General features: G+C 35.4%; 3 protein-coding genes, 1 long non-coding RNA gene and 1 other non-coding gene across 5 annotated transcripts; 2 read left to right on the forward strand and 3 right to left on the reverse strand.

The window, feature by feature from the left end:
• Positions 1–2,720: 2,720 nt before the first annotated feature.
• Positions 2,721–4,325, reverse strand: LOC138901038 (uncharacterized). The gene is made up of 2 exons (XM_070188765.1): positions 3,887–4,325; positions 2,721–3,688 (listed from the first exon to the last, which is right to left on the reverse strand). Exons 1-2 carry the CDS (start codon positions 4,323–4,325, stop codon positions 2,721–2,723), a joined length of 1,407 nt encoding a protein of 468 aa, XP_070044866.1.
• A 180-nt stretch (positions 4,326–4,505) lies between these two features.
• Positions 4,506–5,291, reverse strand: LOC138901039 (uncharacterized). Its single transcript, XM_070188766.1, has 2 exons — positions 4,949–5,291; positions 4,506–4,663 (listed from the first exon to the last, which is right to left on the reverse strand). The coding sequence occupies exons 1-2, from the start codon at positions 5,289–5,291 to the stop codon at positions 4,506–4,508; spliced, it is 501 nt and encodes a 166-aa protein (XP_070044867.1).
• On the forward strand, positions 4,735–4,841 carry LOC117273045 (small nucleolar RNA R71). The gene has a single exon (XR_004503018.1). It is a non-coding gene; the product is annotated as a small nucleolar RNA R71 (small nucleolar RNA).
• Positions 5,292–11,066: 5,775 nt separating the features above from the next.
• Positions 11,067–12,375, forward strand: LOC104118588 (norbelladine synthase-like). Its single transcript, XM_009629860.4, has 2 exons — positions 11,067–11,372; positions 11,856–12,375. Exons 1-2 carry the CDS (start codon positions 11,189–11,191, stop codon positions 12,143–12,145), a joined length of 474 nt encoding a protein of 157 aa, XP_009628155.1. The 5' UTR covers positions 11,067–11,188; the 3' UTR covers positions 12,146–12,375.
• Positions 12,376–16,723: 4,348 nt separating this feature from the next.
• LOC108948925 (uncharacterized) lies at positions 16,724–20,549 on the reverse strand. Its single transcript, XR_011412064.1, has 2 exons — positions 17,374–20,549; positions 16,724–17,289 (listed from the first exon to the last, which is right to left on the reverse strand). It is a non-coding gene; the product is annotated as an uncharacterized lncRNA (long non-coding RNA).
• Positions 20,550–21,345: the final 796 nt, after the last annotated feature.

The following is a 21,345-nucleotide window of genomic DNA, read 5'->3' on the forward strand; positions in this document are numbered from 1 at the left end:
AATCTATAAGGAGATGTGACTATGGGAGTTTTAAAAGCAGTTCTGTACGCCCATTGAAACCTGTTTGTCAAATATCCTAGTAACATAAGGCTTCAATCGATGGCCATTTACCTTGAATTTTTCTCCCCCGTTTATATGTTGTATTTCAATGGTACCATAAGGGGTAATTTCTGTTACAGTGTATGGCCCTGTCCAGCGTGACTTAAACTTTCCTGGGAATAATCTCAACCGACTATTGTACAACAGAACATGATCTTTGATTTTAAATTCTTTATGGCGAATGAGCTTGTCATGCCATTTTTTTGTCTTTTCTTTATACAATTTAACATTTTCATATGCCGTAAGTCTGAACTCTTTTAACTCATCTAGCTGCAATAGACGATCTTTACCTGCTTCGGGTAAGTTTAGATTCAAAAATTTTATAGCCCAATATTCTTTATGTTCTAATTCCACAGGTAAATGACAAGATTTTTCAAAAACTAATCGATAAGGAGATGTGACTATAGGAGTTTTAAAAGCAGTTCTGTACGCCCATAAAGCATCATCCAACTTCAAAGACCAATCTTTTCGAGAAGAGCCAATAGTTTTTTTCTAAAAAAAATTTTAATTCTCTGTTGGATACTTCTACTTGTCCGCTTGTTTGAGCATGATATGGAGTTCCTGTTTTATGAGTAACTCCATATCTTGACAATAAAGTAGCAAATTGTCTATTTATAAAATGAGTTCCTTGATCACTTATGATAACTCGTGGAGTACCAAATCTAGAAAAGATATTTTTCTAGAGAAAATCGCAAACAACACGAGCATCATTTTTTCTAGTAGCAATTGCTTCTATCTATTTTGAGACATAATCAACAACTACTAAAATATATTCGGAACCATTAGAAGGAGGAAAAGGACCCGTGAAGTCAATGCCCCAAACATCAAATATTTCACACACAACAATAGAGTTAAGAGGCATCTCATCTCTTTTTGAAATATTACCGGTTCTCTGACATTTGTCACAAGCGGCAACAAACTTTCTTGCATCTTTGAACAAAGTAGGCCAGAAAAAACCGACTTCAAGTACTTTAGTAGCCGTCCTTCTCCCTCCATAATGTTCACCTACAGCTCAATCATGGCAATGACTTAAAATATTGTTCATTTCTGGTTCAGGTACACATCTCCTGATTATGTCATCTGCATAAAATTTAAACAAATAAGAGTCTTCCCAATAATAATGTCTTGCCTCTTTTTTAAGTTTTTTTCTTTGTTCGTAAGAAAAATCTTTTGGAATCCACCCTTCCGCTAAATAATTGGCAATATCAACAAACCAAGGAGGTCTATTTACAACCGTCACGACAGAAAAGATATGCTTATCCGAAAATTCCTCTTGGATATCTAGTATTTCAGTAGGAGGATTCTCTAGACGTGACAAATGATCAGCTACCTGATTTTCTGAACCTTTCCTATCTTTTATTTCGAGATCAAATTCCTGCAAAAGGAGTATCCATCTTAGCAATCTAGATCTAGCATCTTTTTTTGCTAATAGATACTTTAAGGCTGCATGATCAGTGAACACTGTAACCTTTGTTCCTATCAAATAAGAACGAAATTTCTCAAACGCAAATACTACTGCCAATAACTCCTTCTCGGTTGTTGCATAATTCATTTGAGCTTCATTGAGCGTTCTGCTGGCATAGTATATGGGTCTAAAGATCTTGTTTTTCTTTTGTCCTAATATTGCTCTTACTGATGTATCACTTGTATCACACATTATTTCAAATGACTGGCTCCAATCGGGAGAAACAACAATTGGAGCATTAGTCAGTTGTTCTTTGAGGAACTCAAATACATTTCTGCAATCATCTGAAAATTCAAACTTCACATCTTTCATCAGTAGGTTAGTCAGAGGTTTTAAAATTTTTGAAAAGTCTTTTATAAACCTTCTGTAAAAACCTGCATGCCCTAAGAAACTTCTAATGCCTTTAACAGTGGTAGGAGGGGGTAATCCTGCTATAAGATCAATTTTAGCCTTATCAACTTCTATTCCTTTAGCAGTAATTTTATGTCCTAAAATAATTTTCTCGGTCACCATAAAATGATATTTTTCCCAATTAAGAACCAGATTTGTCTCTTCACATCTTTTAAGTACCAAAATTAGATGATAAAGACAATCTTCAAATGTTTTACCAAAGAGTGTGAAATCATTCATGAAAATTTCAAGAAATTTTTCAGTCATATCTGAAAAAATTGCCGACATGCAACGCTGAAATGTAGCAGGAGCGTTACATAGTCCAAATGGCATCCTTCTATAAGCATACGTACCTTGGGGGGCATGTGAATGTGATTTTCTCCTGATCTTCTGGAGCAATTGGTATCTGATTATACCCAGAATATCCGTCAAGAAAATAATAAAAATCATGGCATGCAACTCTTTCAAGCATTTGGTCAATAAAAGGCAAAGAAAAACGATCTTTCCTTGTGGCATCATTAAGTCATCTGTAATCAATACAGACTCTCCATCTTGTGACAGTTCTAGTAGGTATGAGTTCATTATTTTTATTTTTTACTAGTGTCATACCTCCTTTCTTTGGTACTACCTGCACATGACTTACCCAAGAGCTGTCAGATATCGGATAAATAATACCTGCTGCTGAAAGTTTTATCACTTCTTTCTTGACAACTTCCTGCATTGCTGGATTAAGTCTCCTTTGGGGTTGAACTATTGATTTGTAATTTTATTCCATGAGGATCCTATGCGTACAAATAGCTGGATTGATTCCTTTGATATCAGCTATAGTCCACCCTAAAGCTCTTTTATGTTTCCTCACGACTTCTATCAGTTTGTATTCATGTTCTATAGTCAAAGAAGATGAAATGATTATTAGAAATAATTCAGGTTCAAAAAAAACATATATCAAATGAGAAGGAAGATTTTTGAGTTCAATTTTTGAGTTCAATTTTTGTGAGATTTTCTCATTTTCTGATTCTTTTTCCAGTGTTGCAGCTTCTTCTCTGATTGTGGGATTTTCATCACTTGTGGTACCTGACCCGACCAAGCATCTTTCCAATGAATCAGTAATCAATTGATTATCCTTGAATTCATCTACAAGGTCATCTAGTAAATCAATTTGAAAACAAGAGGATGATGACTTATTCCCAGGAAATTTCATCATTTTTTGCATGTCAAAAATTACTCTCTCCTTATCAACTCGCAATATTAATTGTCCTTGATGAACATCAATAATCGCTCTTCCTGTTGCGAGAAATGGTCTACCTAAAATTAATGGTACCTCAGTGTTTTTTTCCATTTCAAGTACTATAAAATCTACCGTGAAAACGAATTTATCTACTCTAACGAGGATATTTTCAATTATTCCTTTGGGCCTTTTAGCACTTTGATCAGATAATTGAAGAGACACACCAGTATCTTTCCATTCACCAAGTGATAATTTCCTAAAAATTGAAAAATGCATTAGATTTATTGAAGCACCCGAATCACATAATGCTTTTTCAAAGTGAGCACCTCCCACAGTACAAGGAATTGTAAAACTTTCTGGATCACCCAGTTTCTGTAGAAGCTTATTCTGAAGTATAGCACTACATTTCTCTGTAAGCTTAACCACTGAAACTTCTTCTAATTTTCTTTTACTTGACAAAATTTCTTTGAAAAATTTAGCATATGAAGGCATTTGTGTCAAAGCTTCTGTGAAAGGTATGTTAATATAAAGTTATTTTAAAATATCCAGAAACTTTAAAAACTGTCTGTCAAGCTTTTCTCTTTTCATTTTTTGGGGAAAAGGGAGGGGTACAGAGTGAGGATTTGTCATCAATTTATTTTTTTGTACCTTTTCTTCTTTATCTTTTTGTTCTTTTAGAAGTTCTGAGTCTATTTTATTCTTACCTTCATTTACCTGTTCCACTTCTTGTGGCTTTCCTTGTCTATCTGCATATGGATTATCAAGAGTTTTACCTGATCGCAGAGAGATGGCTTTGAGGTGTTCCTTTGGATTTTTCTCGGTGTTTCTTAGTATATCACCTTTTATTTGTCCAGACATGAGGGTTGCTAATTGGCTCATCTGGATTTCTAAATTCTTGATGGCTGAACTTTGACTTTGAACCTTCTCGTCAGTAGCCTTAATGAATTTGTACATCATGTCTTCACGACTTTGCTGATGAGCTCTTTGGGGCGGTTGTTGATATTTCTGAAAATCTTGTTGTCCTCTATTTTGATTTTGAAAACCCGGTGGTCCTTGCACCTGTCGCTTTTGATTGAAAAATCTTTGAGGATTTTCAGCACCATTTGGGTTACTCCATTGGAATCCCGGATGTTCTTGTGCCATGGGACTACCGAATGAATAACTGGTTCTATAACCAATAATATTTACTTGTTCTTCATTTTGCGTTGAAGCTTGGCACTCATGATTGGGATGATTACCTCCACAAACGTCACAATTCTCGTGTTGAGATGATGATTGAGTATTTACCTTAAAGGCCTCATCTTTTTATGTCAGAGTTGCAATTTATTGTGCTAATGAATTCCAAGCTTCAACCTGATTGACTCCTGCTGCTTTCTTAACAATCATCCTATCAGAGGGCCATTGAACAACATTTTCTGAAATTTCATTGAGCAATTGCATGGCTTCTGCGGTAGTTTTGCTCATTATGGATTCTCCTGATGCTGCATCAATAACATTTCGAGCAAAGGGTTTAAGACCATGATACAAAATATATAAGATGTCAGGATATTAGATAGCATGGTGTGGGCATTTTCTTAACATTGCTTTTAATCGTTCCCATGCTTGGTATACAGATTCAGAATCTGTCTGCATAAAATTATTGATTTCTTGCTTCATTTTAAATGTTTTTGCAGGTGAAAAATATTTATTAAAAAATTTCTGAGTCATTTGGTCTCATGTAGTGATTGAACCTCTTGGCAGACTTCGCAACCATATTTTGGCTTCACCTTTTAATGAAAAAGGAAAAATCCGCAACCTGATAGCGTCTGTTGTGACTCCATTATACCTGCAAGTTTCAACTAATTCAAGAAAATCAATTAGATGAGTGTGAGGATCTTCACTCGCATCACCAGTAAACTGACATGACTGTTGAATGGTCTGAATCAAGCCTATGCGAATTTCAAAGTTGTTTGCTGTAATTGGTGGTCTTCTCACACTTGATTCTCCTTCAAAATGATCCGACCTTGCATAATCTCTGAGTATTCTGTCACGTCGTGGAGCTACCTCATCAAACTGTTGTTCTACATGATGTGGCGGGAGTTGGTTGTTGTTAAGTTCTTCGTTCTCCATTTCTTCTTGTGAAGAAAGTTTAGGTCGTGATACATGTTCTTTTAGCAATAACAGCAAGTATTTTTTAATTTCAGGATCGTATTCAACTAGTTCTCTTAAGGAGGAACGGGTCATAAACTTCCCGAATTTTTTTTTTTTTTTTTGGCACAAAAGTCAAAATAATTAGAAAATAAAATCTCAAATTAGTAGTAAAATAATTAATCTTGTAGTAGATTTTTGCCAATCCTCAGCAACGACGCCAGAAATTTGATGAGTTTCTGGTGTATGTATAGCTTTTGCTCGTACTCTGTCAAATAATATTATAGAAAGATGTCGAACCCACAGAGATTGGTTTATCTATTCTACAAACATTTCTTGTTTTAATTACTATTTGAGAAAATCAGAAAGAGTTGATTTGTGAAGTAACTAACTAAAAATGCATGAATAGAGCAATAGAAAATATTTTATTTCTCACAAATATAATAAAAGGTGTTGGGATCCTGACTTCACTTAATATTTTAATTATATAATAGATATACCTATTCTTCAATTTCTATTTCTCACAAATGTATAAATGCCTCTCTCAATTATATTTATGTATTATTACTTAAGTTGAACAATTAATTGTACTCCTCTCGATTATACAAAGTAATCGATAAAATAGTAATATTACAGAGCCAGAAATATATACTTGAACTAAAGCATACTCTTTTTTAGTAAGTCCCTTTCGGTTTCCCTACTTGTTATAACTGATTACTACAATATTTGCCTCTTTCGATTATAAATAAGTATAAAATCAATTTTAACATATAAGAGCTAGATGTCTTTAAATAGAAGTTAACATCTATTAATACCAAAATTTACTATATTACTTCTTCCGCCTCTTTCGATTACAGAATTAGTAAGAAGTTAATATGTAATACAAAATAGATAGATGTTACAAATTAAATGACACCTAACTATAAAGCAGATAAGATTTAAATAAAAAGTTTCAGCTCAGGCATGTGAAATTGAGGAATAATTTACTATTATATAAAAATATTACGATCTGTCATTCTCCCAACACATGATAGGCTACTCCATACTGGAACTAGTATTGCTAATGCAAATATTCTTGTCCATTAGATAAGAAAATAGAAAGAAATATTCAGAAAGAATAATTTCCCCTATTTAATTAAAAGCGGGATATAGAGTAATTTTCAAAGCTAAAATTTATTAGGAACTAGAAACAAAAGCCACTGTAATGACGGGGCAGAAATTCAAAGTACTAAACAACTAACTGAAATGAAAAAGAAAAGCTCTGAAATGGATTCAGTTGTCTACTCAGCTCTCCTTCTCTCGACGCCCGTTCCGAATTTCTGAGACGTCCATTTTATAACCACTCCATAACTAGTTATGCCTTGGTTATGAGTTTCGTTATGGGTTGATTATGGATCTTGGTTATGGATCAGTTATGGGTATGTTATGAAAGTCCCGATTCGTATATTGTCTTCTTGGTGCCTTGTTTATTTACTCCATCACAGCTTACTTTTCTCCTTTGGTGCGCTATTTCTTAAAATCTTCCTTGATTCTACATCACTTGTTTTGCAGTCTTTCCTACATAATTTACTAAACGTTAGGGAAGAATATGATAATTTCTTTATTTTTACAGAGAAAATTATATATTAAAAATCAAGTAAAATGCACTTATCAAGTGTTTTGGGATACTTAGTCCCTAAATAGAGGTTTAAGCCTTAAGATTTGGACCGTAGTCGGGACTGTATGAATATGACTCCGAAATAGAATTATATCGATTTTGTTAGCTCCGTTAGATGATTTTGGACTTAGGGGCGTGTCCGGATTGTATTTTGGAGGTCTGTAGCTTATTTAGGGTTGAAATGGCAAAAGTCGAATTTTTGGAGATTTTGATCGGTAGTGGACTTTTTGATATCGGGGTCGGATTATAATTTCGGAAGTTGGAGTAGGTCCGTAATGTTAATTATAACTTGTGTGCAAAATTTGAGGTCAATCGGACGTGATTTGATAGGTTTCCGCATCGGTTGTAGAAGTTTATAGTTTCAAGTTCAATAAGTTTGTATCGGAGGGTGATTTGTAGATTTGAAGGACCATTTGGTGTCTTATTTTTGTAAATTTGATTTGGTTAGACTCGTGAGTGAATGGGCTTTCGGATTTTGTGATTTTTACCCGATTTCGAGATGTGGGCCGGGGTCGACTTTTTAGGATGAATTTTGAAATTTTGTTAAAGTATTGATTTTATTAATTAGATGAGTCCATTATGGTTGTATTTATGATATGTAATTGCTTTTGGCTAGATTTGGGCTATTCGGAACCAGATATTCGTGGAAAAGGCATTGTGACCGATTGATTGAGCTTGGTTCGAGGTAAGTGGCTTACCTAACTTTGTGCAAGGGAAATCCTCCTAAGATTTGGAACTATTGTGATATGTGAGCGCCGTGTACGTGAGGTGACGAGTACGTACACGGGCTAGTTGTGAAAAAACTCGATTTTCTTACTGAGCAGCAACTTATTTTTCTTTTATTTTGAGTTATACCATTTTAATTAGTATTAATCTATTTTCATTCTTAATTGAGTTATTCCAATATGTGTAGCTATCCTGGTTAGTCTAATACAGTATATCTACGTGTCTTAACTGCTTATGTGAACTCTGTGCAACATGCTTAGTGAATTTTCTGCTTCTTCCTTGACTGGTACTTAGTCTAAATCGTAAGATTTCATGATGTAGTTGTATTTCTATTATTTGCGCTGCATATTTACTTTGGGACTACGTAACGATATTTCGGGAGATCCCCATGTACTGCATATTTACTTTGGGACTATGGAACGGTATTCCGGAAGATCCTCATGTACTGCATATTTACTTTGAAACTACGGATCGGTATTTCGGGAGATCCCCCATGTCTTGCATATTTACTTTGGGACTACAGAACGGTATTCCGGGAGATCCCCCTGCACATTTACGTTTGGGACTACGAGACGGTATCTCGGGAGATCCCTTGTTGTATTTCTGTGTATTGAGTTGTTACCTTCTATGAATTCTTTCTTGTTAAATTTCAGTCTTTATTTTACTGCGCTATTTTATTCTTGCCTTACTTTATTGTCATATTCCAGTAGGGCCCGGACCTGACCTCGTCACTACTCTACTGAGGTTAGGCTTGGCACTTACTGGGTACTGATTGTGGTGTACTCATGCTACTCTTCTGCACATGTTTTTCGTGTGCAGATCCATGTGCTCCTTATCAGCCGCACTATCAGTGAGGCGGGACAACTTTGGAGAGTTCAAGGTATATCTGCCGCGTCCACAGACCTCGGAGTCCCATTTCTACTCTTCCTCATGTCCATTATTTTCTGTATTTTTTTTTGATAGATTCTGATGTATAGAGATACTAGACTTTTCCTCCTGTAATTTGTGATTCACGATGTTCCGATTTTGGGATTGTTGTGTATTTTTGAATAGTTGGTTAAATTTATATTTTTATTTCATTATTCCGCAAAAATATTAGGCTTACCTAGTTGTAGAGACTAGGTGCCGTCACGACGTCGCACGAAAGGGAAAATTGGGTCGTGATAGCCCGGTAGCATTTAATGGAGAATATTCTATAGCATTAAGTACATTGCTCGTTACAAAAAATTTGGCATTTATGCTCACTGTTACATCTTCATCAATGGACCTCATAATTGACATTAAAGAAGGGCACGATCCTAGCACCTCCTTTCCTAGACGTAGCTATAAATAGTGAGCTCACGCGGTTATCATTGTAAGGACAAGAATTTTCTGGCAAACTAATACTACAATCTACTCAAAGCTCTAATCACTTTTACCTTCTTATTTTATGTTCTTGTTCTTATTACTATTGCGCCCGGAGGTTTCACAACTAAAGTCTTTATTTCTGTCATTTCGTCTTCCTATCAAGGCTAAGTATTATATATTTCTTCAATTACCTTGTTGTTTCAAGATCGAATTAATTCACTTACCTAGAAACCACGTATAAATTTAACTGTACCGTTTTACGGGTAAACACCATTAAATTTCATCTTGTGTCAAAGGAAAATTAAGCAATTTTTTCGATTTTGAAAAAACAAATCTCGCATGCATTTAAGTTAATCCTTTCATGCGACCCGTTATATTCATTCTTTTTTTTTTTTTAAATGCGGTCCCTATATTACATTTAATAACAAAACAATAAATAGAAAAGCCCTATAGTTATGTATGGCACAAGGTGCATATGCATGTAAAGGATTTTTGCTCGGACAATTATAAACCATAAGCTAATTAGAAATGAATCACTTATTTAGTAAAGGGGGAAAATGTAAATTGCTCGAATTTTTTAAAGTGCAATTTTCCTTTCCACGTTACTCTTTCTGTCATTTTGACATGACTTTTCGTAGATTTTTTGACCTACCAACACAAAAGGCGCTGGCTCACTTTGAAATCATGAATAATCAACAATTAAATCATGATTTAAAAAAACTAAAAATAATGTTTAACAAGTTCATATCCTTTCATAAACTATTGTTGACTAGTGATGACAAAACGGACACAAAAAAAAATAGTTATTCATCTATATTATTCACTAAAAAATTGGTTGGATAATGAACTTTTTAAAAATAGGTCAAATATGGATAAAATCCATATTATCCACTTAAAAAATGGATAACCAATGAGTTTAACTTTTACATTAAAGACTCAAATTGGAAATTTTTCAAGTTTGAAAAACTAAGAATTCTCCAAAAAATGATCATTCAAGAAGCCATGAATAATATGAATATCCATATTATTCGTCGGTTAATTAATCTATTTTCTATCCATATTAAATATTGGTCGGATTGAATAATTTATCCGTTTTTACATTATTCACCTTCGACCCATCCATATCTAACCCGACCCGCTTGTTTTCCACCCCATTGTTGACTAAGAGAAGTCTCACTTCACCCATCAACCACAGCATTGGAAGCCCGTGATCTAATTCTAGTGTAAAAAATAGCCTGACTCACAAGTTTTTTGACTGTTAATATTTAGCCACCATTTAAAATATAATTGACAAATACTACCTCTATTCCAAATTAAGTCACTTTTAATTTTATGAGTCAATTTGACTAATTTTTTAAGTTAAATTAAATTAGATCAACTCAAATTTTTTAATTAAAATTTAGATATTAAAAAAATCATAAGAAAAATACTATAAATTACAATTCTTCTCATGTCAATATGATGAAAAAATATATTTTAAAATATTGATCAATGTTCAAATAGTTTGAATCTCAAGAAATGAAATGTAACACATAATTTGGGACGGAAGGACTAGCCATATATGCGAAAATAAAAGGGGTATTATCATTTTTAGACCGTGTCAGAAACTATTTACATTCGATAGCCAAAAAAGTATATAAAATTTGTATAATTTTTGTATATAATATACAGAAGGTATATATATATTTCGGTTATTATTTTAAGAGTGACTATTCAGTGTCATTTCCCAAAATAAAATTTGGACGACACCAAGCGTAAATTCTTGCCCATTTTTGTTCTTATATTCTAGCAGCCAAGACGGAATATTTGCAATTTACCTTTACTATGCGTCACAGCCAAGATGGGATTATTGGACCCTCTTGCAATTTATTGACCTTTCCTCTCAACGTTTTGTGCTCAAATTCAAACTCGGACAAATGCAGCCATTGACAGATTTCTATGTAAATTTCACTTAGACTTCAAAAGTCCTCATGACAAATAAGTACTAGCTATCTGTACCTAAATGTTCCACTATAAATACCATTATAAGAACTAAAACTAACATAACAAGAAGTTCATATATAACATCCTTTTACGAACTATTTTCTTACTAAGAAATTCTGCGCCATCATCGCCTCCGTGCTCCGCCATTATTACCGCCGTTAGGAGGATGAAGGGGACGATTTCGGACGAAATAGAGGTGAATGTACCTGCAAATGTAGCATGGGAACTCTATGGCACGTTACATCTATCTAGGTTTATTGTGCAAGAGTTGCCTACTCTTCTTGACAAAGTTGAAGTAATTGAAGGTGATGGTAGTACTGGAACTGTCCTCAAAATCACCTTTCCTCAAGGTAAATCTCCCGTGTTTACCTATAGTATTAGAACAAAATACTTTATTCATTTGGTGATCAACATCACAAATCCATCTTTTTTGAGTCGGGGTTTACCGGAAACATCTTCTCTACCCTCACAGGCAGGGGCGGATGGTTGTCGGGTTCATCTGAACTCAGTACTTTCGATGCGGAGCATAAATTTATATGTAAAAATTCATTAAAATTACAACAAATAGTAGGTCTGAACTCATACCTTCAAAACTACAGTGGGTTTAATGCTAAAAATCTTAAAAGTTGAACTCCATGGAATCTAAATCCTAGTATCCGTTTCTGCTCACATGGTAGGGGTAAGTCTACGTATATACTACTCTCCCCAGACCTCACTCGTGGACTTCACGGGTCTCTGTTGTTGATGTTGTTGATCAACATCATAAAGGGGCATCTAATTAAATGTATTTATAATATTGATCATGTTTATTTTATTTTATTTTCTTAAAATAGGTACACCAGGAATACCTTATTTCAAGGAGAGACTCAATATAGTGGATAATGAGAAAAGATACAAGCAGTCTGAGGTGATTGAAGGTGGATATGTTGATCTTGGGTATATCTTTTATGGAATTCGGTTTGAGGTGATTGAGAAAGATGAAAATTCATGTATTACAAAATTTACAGTGAGTTATGAAGTGGAAGATGTGAAGCTTGCAAATCATGCATTTACCATGGTTGAGCCACTGCAGACTGTCATTAAATCTGCCAAGACTTATTTAATTACCAACTCAAAGAATTGAGTCTCTCATTTGATCATCTAATCAAGAAGATCAAATTTCTATTTCTGTCAAATTCAACTGTTGTTCAGCTGGCTAGATTGAAGAAACTTCCAATATTGGTTTGATGCAAGAATAATATTATCATCTTCTTGTCATTTAGCTGTCCTTTTTTCCTATTTTAACTTCTAAAGAAGTTCCACTGGATCATTCTTCTCATGAAAGTTGGTGATCGTTGCTTTGTTTTGTGTGAACTCAATTTTTCTCTTGCATGAATCTCTTATGGATTGCATTAAGGTTTCTTTTTTCTTCTTTTTCTGGGGTATGGCTGGATGTAGAGGGAGTATCGGAGCAATGGTAAAGTAAGTCACTAATGCTTGCATTAGGGTAAGTTGTCTACATCACATGACCTCTTGGGGTGCGGCTCTTTCCCGAGCCTTGCGTGGAACGCAGCGACGAAGCCAAAAAATTTTACGAAGGGTGTTCAAAATTTAATATACACATAAAAAATAATATTTGACTTATATATACAATATAGGTTTCTATATACACAGTATAATTTTTTGATGAAGGGTGTTCGGTTGACCACCCTTCGAAGTTCGATTTATGTGGCTAGCCCACTGGTAGAACGCAAAATACTTTGTGCATGGAGATACCCTTTTTGGTATGGCTGGGATGTAAAACACTTCTTACAGATACAATCACCTTGGTGTAAATGGATCAAGATGAAGATTTATTTTTTTAAACCCCTCCTAAATTAGGAGGATCTATAGTGTTTCCACACTTCCCCTCCAACGTGACTCGAACCCAGAACCTAACGGTCGTGGGTGGAGGTTTATTTAACAAGGATTAAACAATGAACCATCATGAGGTTCAAATCAGCTAATTAAATGAGAAAACTAATTCTGGAATATAAGCCAATTAGACTCTTGCTGCATCTTCAAGCAATTTGCTCCATATACAAATATTCAACACTGAGTTTTTTTTTTTTTCTTTTGGTTGGAAAGATAAGTTACATTAATTAAGTGTAAGCGTACAGAAATTGTGATGCCTGGGCACCATATTACAAACATAAGTAGTAGTAGATATAGCAGCTAAGCTAGAATTGCTAACTCTAATGTGATTAGTGTTACAATACCAGGTGCTGCTCTGGGCTGGTTCTTCAAGACCAGTTGACAAAAATGAGTTTACTTCCGCCAAGCCAGCTGCCGATTGATGGACAAAAATTGGGTGCGTCTCCCTTGTGATGGTGATATTTTCAGCTGTTGACGGGACTACTTCGACAGTAGGTAGTTCTAATTTTTCTTCAAGTAAAAGGCGTGAAACAAAAACTAGTGGAGCTTCAAAAACTGATGTGGCAGCGTTACTGTCCATCTGACTGCCATATTTCGCTAAGCTATCTGCAACTCTATTTTGTTCTCTGTACGCATGGGACACCATTGGATCATGTAGCAGCAGTAGAAGGTGCCTGCAATCACAGAGTAAATTAGTGTGCAGTGGATTATCTTTTGTTAATAGGTTGATTACCTCTTTAGCATCCAGTTCCACCTCCAGTGGTATTAGTTGTTTTTGTACTGCTAGTTTAAGGCCTTGAAGTAAAGCATGCATTTCAGCTGTTGGATGTGGTAAGTGAGCCTGCAAAGCCCATAATCCAGTCGCCTCTATCATTACGGATTACCCCACCTATACCTGTGTACTTCTTAGTTGATGAATAAGCACCATCTGTATTTAGTTTAAAGTAGTTAGGTTTTGGTGGAAGCCATCGTAGTGCATTGCGAAGTCTAGTGGGTTGTTTACAATGAAAGGCTGTTATAGCTTGACGTAATGTAAGTGCTGGAGAAGATTTTACATTTTTGTGCTCAAATAGGTTGCAGTTGCGAGTGATCCAATATTCCATAAACTTAATGGAAGGTAGGTGCGGTGGTTAATTTTGTAGGGCAGGTGAATGTGCTTAGAATGTATGAGTGGGTAAAGCCACTCTTGTGGAGTTACCCAATGTTGAAGATATGATATGTGTGGTTGAAGCCCTACTGAGCGCCAGTAGTGTAGTGCATTTGTGCAATGTAAAAAGATGTGTGTAGTAGTTTCCTGATAAGTTTGGCAGTAGTTGCAAATGTTGTTGGGGAGTAATCCAATAGCATGAAGGTACTGATTCGTGGGAAGTCTATTATGGTGTAGTAGCCAGAGGAAGGTTTTAACTTTTGGGGGGAATGGGTAGCTTCCAAATCCACTTCAAATTGGTGCTTGGGGCCTGTGTGGGTGGATTGGAAACAGAGAGGGCGTGGTACATGAAATTTACTGTAAATTTGCCAGAAGGATGTATTGCCCAACATGTGCTGTCAGATGTGTGTGAGTATATGGAAAGGTAAGGAGTGGGAATCTTGTGTAGAATGACCTGAGGCAGATGGAAGGTAAGATTTGACCAATCCCAACCCACTGGTGTTAAAATTGTGGAGACTTTTAGTGCTTGGTGGTTGTAAGGTAGTGGTCCTTGTACGAGAGATCCTAGGGTAGTGCCTGCCCCAACCCACGGGTCGTTCCAAAGGTTGATGTGTTGGTCGTTCCCAATTATTCATTGAATACCAAGTTGACAGTGAGCCCACCCTTTAGTAATATTACGCCAAGTGTGGGAGTGATTAGTGACTGTAGTGGTATGTAGGTATTTGTGAAGTAATAGAGTAGCCCACAGATGGGTTGGTGATTGAAAGAGTCGCCCGGCCAGACTAGCTAGTAGAGCATTATTTTTATGTCGTAGTTGTTGTACACCAAGACCCCCGTTTTCTTTTGGTTGGGTAACTAATTTCCAATTTAGAAGGTTTAATTTCTTCCTTGTTTGAGTGGTACCCCAGAGGAAATTGCGTTGGTATTGCTCCATTTTGTTAATGATAGATTGGGGAATTGAGATATATTGCATTGTATGGTTTGGGAGAGTGTTTAAGGTAGATTTAATAAGGGTAGTGCGACCCGCCACAGTGAGAAGGTTGGTTTTCCATCCACGCAAGTCGATTCTTAAAATTATCTAATAAGAACTGAAAATCTGATTTTTTGGGTCTTTCTAAGAAGACTGGGAAACCTAGGTATTTGCCGAAAGAAGCCCCTTCCGTCATTTGAAAGGAGGTGAGAATAAAAATTTTATTTCCCTGTGAACAATTTTTCGAAAAGAAAATCTTAAACTTTTGAAAGTTAATCTTTTGACCTGAGTGTGTGCTGTGTAAAGTGGTTAAGAATGTCAATGATTGCGTGACAGCTTTTGGTATTTACTTTAGAAAATAGGATAATGTCATCTGCGAAGAGAAGATGGGATCATTGAGGCTCCGTTTTTGATAGGCGAATTGGTTGTCAATTTAGGTAGTCCACAAATAGTGAAATGCTACGGGAGAATAATTCCATACACATTATGAATAGATAAGGTGATAGCGGATCGCCCTGTCGAATGTCGAATGCCTCTTGACGGATAAAATATTTTTGTGTGTGTTCCATTGATTAAAATGGAAGTAGAGGTTGTAGTAATACAAGACATTATGAGGGTGATGAGCTTAGGCGGAAAGTTAAAATACAATAATGTTTTCCTGACAAAAGACCATTCGAGGCGGTCAAAAGTCTTTTCTAGGTCCAATTTAAGGATCATGTTGCTACTTTTGCCTTTCATTCTTTGGAAGTGAGCGAGAGTATCTTGTACTATTATAGCATTGTCTGAGGCCCGCTTACCTTGTTGGAAGCTAGTTTGCGTTGGCCCAATAATTTTTGATATAATGGGTTTGAGCGTGTTGGCAATAATTTTAGTGATTAGCTTGTATATTGTAGTGCATAGGCTAATTGGTCTGCATTGTTGGATAGTTTGGGCATTTTTGACTTTAGGAATGAGGCATAAATAGGTACGATTGATTTCCGGAGGAATGATATTGTTTGAAAATACTTGGTGGCAGAAGGTATTGACAGAAGTGCCGACTTGCCCCCAATATTTTTGGTAAAAATAAGAATGTAGTCCATCGGGGCTAGGTGCCTTAAGCGGCTTGAAGAAGTATAGAGCTTGAGTAATTTCACTATTCTTTAATGGTGCGCCCAAGGAATAAAAATCGTTAGTGCTTAAGAGATGGGAATTAGTATCGTTGTGTAAGTATTGTGAATGAGTTTGTTCAGAGGTGAATAAGTTTTGGTAGTACCTGAATATAAAATTATGAATATCCGTAGGGTTAAAGCACCAATTACCACAAGTGTCTTTAAGAGCTGAGATCCTATTCCTCCTACGTCTTTGAATAGTCGTCAAGTGGAAAAATTTTGTATTGGCATCGCCGTCATTGAGCCAGTTGATGCGAGATTTAAGTTTCCAAAAGTCTTCCTCTAAATTTTGATAGTTATCAAAGCAAAGAATAAAACCACAAGAAACTATATTCCTGTTGGTTTACTAAATCCAACCTTTTTGGTGGAAGAATTTATTTTGTTAAAGTATAATATAAGGATACTTCCTTTCCAAATCAAACTCCAATTTAAGCCTCCACCAAGAAAGCTTTTTATTACTATTATTGTTAAGAATTGAGTATCCAGCAACAAGAAAGTGTTGTACAAGTATTTACAAAAAAGATCTTCACTGTTGCAAGTGTAAAGAACTCAAAAAGTCTATCATGGCTTCTATGTCAGATATCTGCCATTCTGCCTTTGCACCTCGGCCGCACCCATTTATTTCCTAGTGCACTTTTTTGAGGCCAAGGATACTAAGGGAGAAACACATACTTTTGATCTTGTTGATGGACAAAAGTATGTGTTTTACCCTCATTATCCTTGGTCTCAAAAATACTGCACTGAAAAATAAGTGCGTGCGGCCGAGGTGCTAAGGCAGAGCAAATATTTCTAAAAATGCTCAATTGTCGGACCAAAGGAAGCTCATTACAATCTTCAAAAGCAACTTTAGAAACTAAAATTTCAGAACACTGTAGTCAATATTCTTAAAACCAAAAGTCATTAACATATACATAAAAAAAGGTCATTCTCAGAAAGACCACACACAGCGAGACTAACCTCATATTGGAGATTTTAACCTGAACAGAATGAGTAAAAACCAAAATACAAGAAAATGGAGCTCTGAACTACTTTTTTCCAACCAAAATATACATGCATTCAACATGACAAATGATGGGTGGTTGGAGCACATGCTTTGAACATATTGTATCCTATTAATGATAGAATTATTTTGAGCAATCAGTAAATATATAGACTTGTCAATGTATCCATAGAAATAGTGACGGGTCACTTACCAGTGATTTACTTTAACACTTATCCAGCCGTCAAATGTTCAAGGTATAAAAACTTGCGTAAACTTTCTTTGGAGCAAAGGAACCATATGTTCCCTTGGTCGTTGATAATGTTAAGAGTGAAAATTTTCCCTGTGCATTGTAAGAGCACATCAGGGAAACCTGAGTACCCGAAGAATATACACTGCGGGACCATATAATATGTAATTTTCTGTACTGTTCTGATTATAGAAAAACCTTTCTGCCAATTCTTACTGTGCAAAAATGAATCTGCAGAAGATAAAGACCAAACAAGGAACCAACAAGCAACATGAAAGCAATTTTGATTTCTTGACAATAGCCAAAATCTGCAAATGCTTACAAATTCCTAAATGCTACATTTTGAAACTCAATTAACTACAACCATATACATACATACATCTCCTTACAAAAATGTCAATTGCACAAAAGAGGCATTCCCATCTTCTACTAAATGGAATTTACTCAGAAAAATAGAGATTGATCAGCAAATGTCAGGAAGTATTTGACATGACATAGTTTAGAAAAGAGAAAACCTTTGCCATTTGGACCTAAATCTTCCGTGCAACAAAATTGCTCGCCAAAAGAAAAAGAAAAACTCAAATACAATTTCCATAATGCACTTTAGAACTAAAATTTCACAACAGTCTAATCACTCTTTGTAAAGCAAGAGGCTTTTAACATACACAAAACAAAATCCAAAACAATGGAAACTGGCATCAAATACAATCTTCATAATACACTTTGGTTGGGATGGGGCAACTAGCTAGATAAACAGAAGAAAGCTTGTTTAGGTAGCCAATGATGGACAACTAGCTGGTTGGGGTTTTTGGTTGGGATGGGACAACTAGCTAGATAAACAGAAGAAAGCTTCGATTCGAATTGAAGTATGATGAAAGTGGATGCATGAAAGATTATGCAGTAGAGTCTAACATGTGATGGCCTATCAAGGAAATTCCACATTTTACAAGTTAGATGCCAATCCCAGTCTTCTTAAATTAATTGATTCAGCAAGGACATTAAAACATTGCCACAGAGAGAGATTTATTTCACTGATTAACAAAGATCATTTTCACAAATCCACGAGTAATTCTCCAGTGCGGAGTTGGTTTATGACTTTGAGAAGTAGTTTAAACACATGCGCGCGCACATACTATTGAGGCAAAATAAAAATCTAACAAAAGCTTCAAACTCTAGAATTGCTAGTAGTTTCCACAAATCCATTGCTATAGATGGACGCATGTATTGGTCTCAAATTCATTTTGATTTTTAAAAGAGTAAGTACATAGATCTCAGCAACAAGAGCGTGCCGGTAAGTAATTACAAGAGGGCTACAATTACGAAATGTGTAATGAGATAAGAAAGTCAATCATGGCACCTACGTAATTTAATAAAGCTGTGTTACTCCAAAAAAATTGAGAAGATATACATCTTATTGGGCTCGACTTCTTCTGCCATAAACTCAAGAACCTCTTTTAATGGTTGGTATGATTTTTATGGTGGGCTCTAAAAAACTTATCTTTCTTGAGTTTTGAACTAGCACGTTTACCAAACTGTCGGGACTTTAGTTTCTGGTAAAAATTTTAAAGAATCTCAAACATGAACCTCCAGGCTGAGATTAAGTTAATAAACGTTTTGCATAACTCTGCTTACAGCTGCTTTGGTTGATAGCTTAAATAACTCCTTGTTTAGTGTTCCAAATACTCTTATGCTCCTATTAGGAAACTCCCATAAACCAGTGACAGGGGAAGATTAGGAAATCAGCATTCTCTCAATATAGATCTATTTAGTTCAGACTCCTTTAACCCTGGTGTTCATGGTTCTTCTCCCTATTTTCTGAACCATGACAAATCTAATTAACTGGCATCACCTGTGACCGTGCATTTTGTCTCGCCGTAAATGGAATGACTCTGTCTCTATTAGTTATGTTGCACCCCCGACCTGAGTCCCCATGACCGCTTTTCCTGACTCGCAACCCATTTGGTAGGCAAACTCAACAAGCCCAAGCTGGCTTCTTAGGAAGCCTTTTTTCCATTTAGCTACCAAAGTTCCAGTCAAGTTCTTGTCCACTGGTTGAACATTCAGTAACAGCCATTTTGCCTGAAATAGTGCAAGAGACGGCAATTCTTTAGCAGGTGTAGATCGGAGGTGGATTACCAAAGTTCCAGTCAAGTTCTTGTCCACTGATTGAACATTCAGTAACAGCCATTTTGCCTCAAAATAGTGCAAGAGACGGCAATTCTTTAGCGGGTGTAGATCGGAGGTGGATTACCAAAGTTCTAGTAGAGTTCTACTGTATATTTTAAAGAATCAAATAACATATACTTAAACCATTTATACATATATGATGCACAACCATATTATACACACATGGCATAGGTGTTCAAGGCAAAATGAAGAGTACATAGCCTTATACATACTTGCTTATGTATATCCATTTCCCTCTTTCCCATTTGTATGCAATTTGCCTAAAACTAAGTAAGCAAGAGAAATTATTTTCTCCTATTTTTTTATTAAAAAAAAGTTAGAGCAACGTAAGCAAGAGAAATTATAAACAGAAAGTTTCAATGCTTTAATTTCCAACACCAAACAACACAAATGTTCTTCCAAAATTGAACACATTCTTCAGATTAACTATGAAATTAAATGTTCAAAACACTAATTTACCCAGTTTCAGAAAGTATTTGACATGTAAATTGGCATATAATTTCCAAAAGATAAAACCTTTAGGATAATGCCATTTGACCTAAATCTTCCAGGAACAAAAATTGCTCCATACAATATTTGTAATGCACTTCAGAAACTGAAATTGCTGAAAACTCTAATCAATATTTCTAAAACAAGAAACGTAAACTGAATATAATCTCAGGTTAGAAATGGAAACTGACCTCGGGTTAGAGATTTCAACCGAATAAAAAAGCAAAATCCACGAAAATGGAGCTATGGAAAAATGTTTTAAAAAAAAAATTGGACCATTTCTTGATTTGTGCGTGTCTGCGCACGGGCCATGCTTACTTGTTAGGGTTTTGATAGATAAACTGAAGAACGTTTCTTTACTTCGCCGATGAGGGAGAGTTTAGCTGATTGAGATTTCTTGTTGGGCTGATCTTTTGCTTGTTTCTTCTTCTTTCCGGTCCAGCTGAATGAAGCCTAGTTGTGCCTGGGCGTAAACATTCTCATAAATGGGCCGGCCTGACAAACTTCTTTTCATGAGTATTTACTAGTACTAGGAATAGAAAGGGAATTTGGCATTTGTGTATCAACTTAGCCTACTAATTGGTGAAATAGCACGGGCTAGTCTGTTTTCGGACTGGTAATTGAAAAATAGCCAGTATTTGCAAAGTCATTGAAAAATAGCTACTATTTTACTGCAACACGGAAAGTTCTAGCATAATATACTGGAGATTGGAGCACATGTGTATGAACTTCCAGCATATTATGTTATATACTGGAACTCCATCATATTATGTTGGACGTTTACATGTAAAAAAAATCGAACTCCAGTATATTATGCTGTAATATCTTTCAAATTTTGAACAGTGTTTTCGTTCAGATTTATCTTTATATGAAAAGTGGCTAAATTTCGATTACTTTTGAAACTATGACTATTTTTCAATTACCACTTGTAAATCTGGCTACTAATTGGCTACAATTAATCTATCTATTTTTTATTTATTAATATCAAGTAGCATATAAATATATATTACAATGGCAGTGTATATATTCAATTATATATTTGAATTGGGCTATTACAAACTTATAGGAAAGATCACAAGCTGCTCAACTTGTCATAATGGTTTATGTAGAATGTATATATATCAATTGGATTGAAAGAAATCAGAATCTTTTAGCGTAGAAGTAGAACTTGAGATAATATTGCAAGAGGAAAGTGTTTGTAATGTTAGAGCTCCCCCTGGAGTTAGAAATATTGTACAACAACTTATGTTCTAGAAGTAT

Source organism: Nicotiana tomentosiformis, chromosome 11 (assembly GCF_000390325.3).
Source record: "Nicotiana tomentosiformis chromosome 11, ASM39032v3, whole genome shotgun sequence".
NCBI classification, from domain to species: Eukaryota; Viridiplantae; Streptophyta; class Magnoliopsida; order Solanales; family Solanaceae; genus Nicotiana; species Nicotiana tomentosiformis.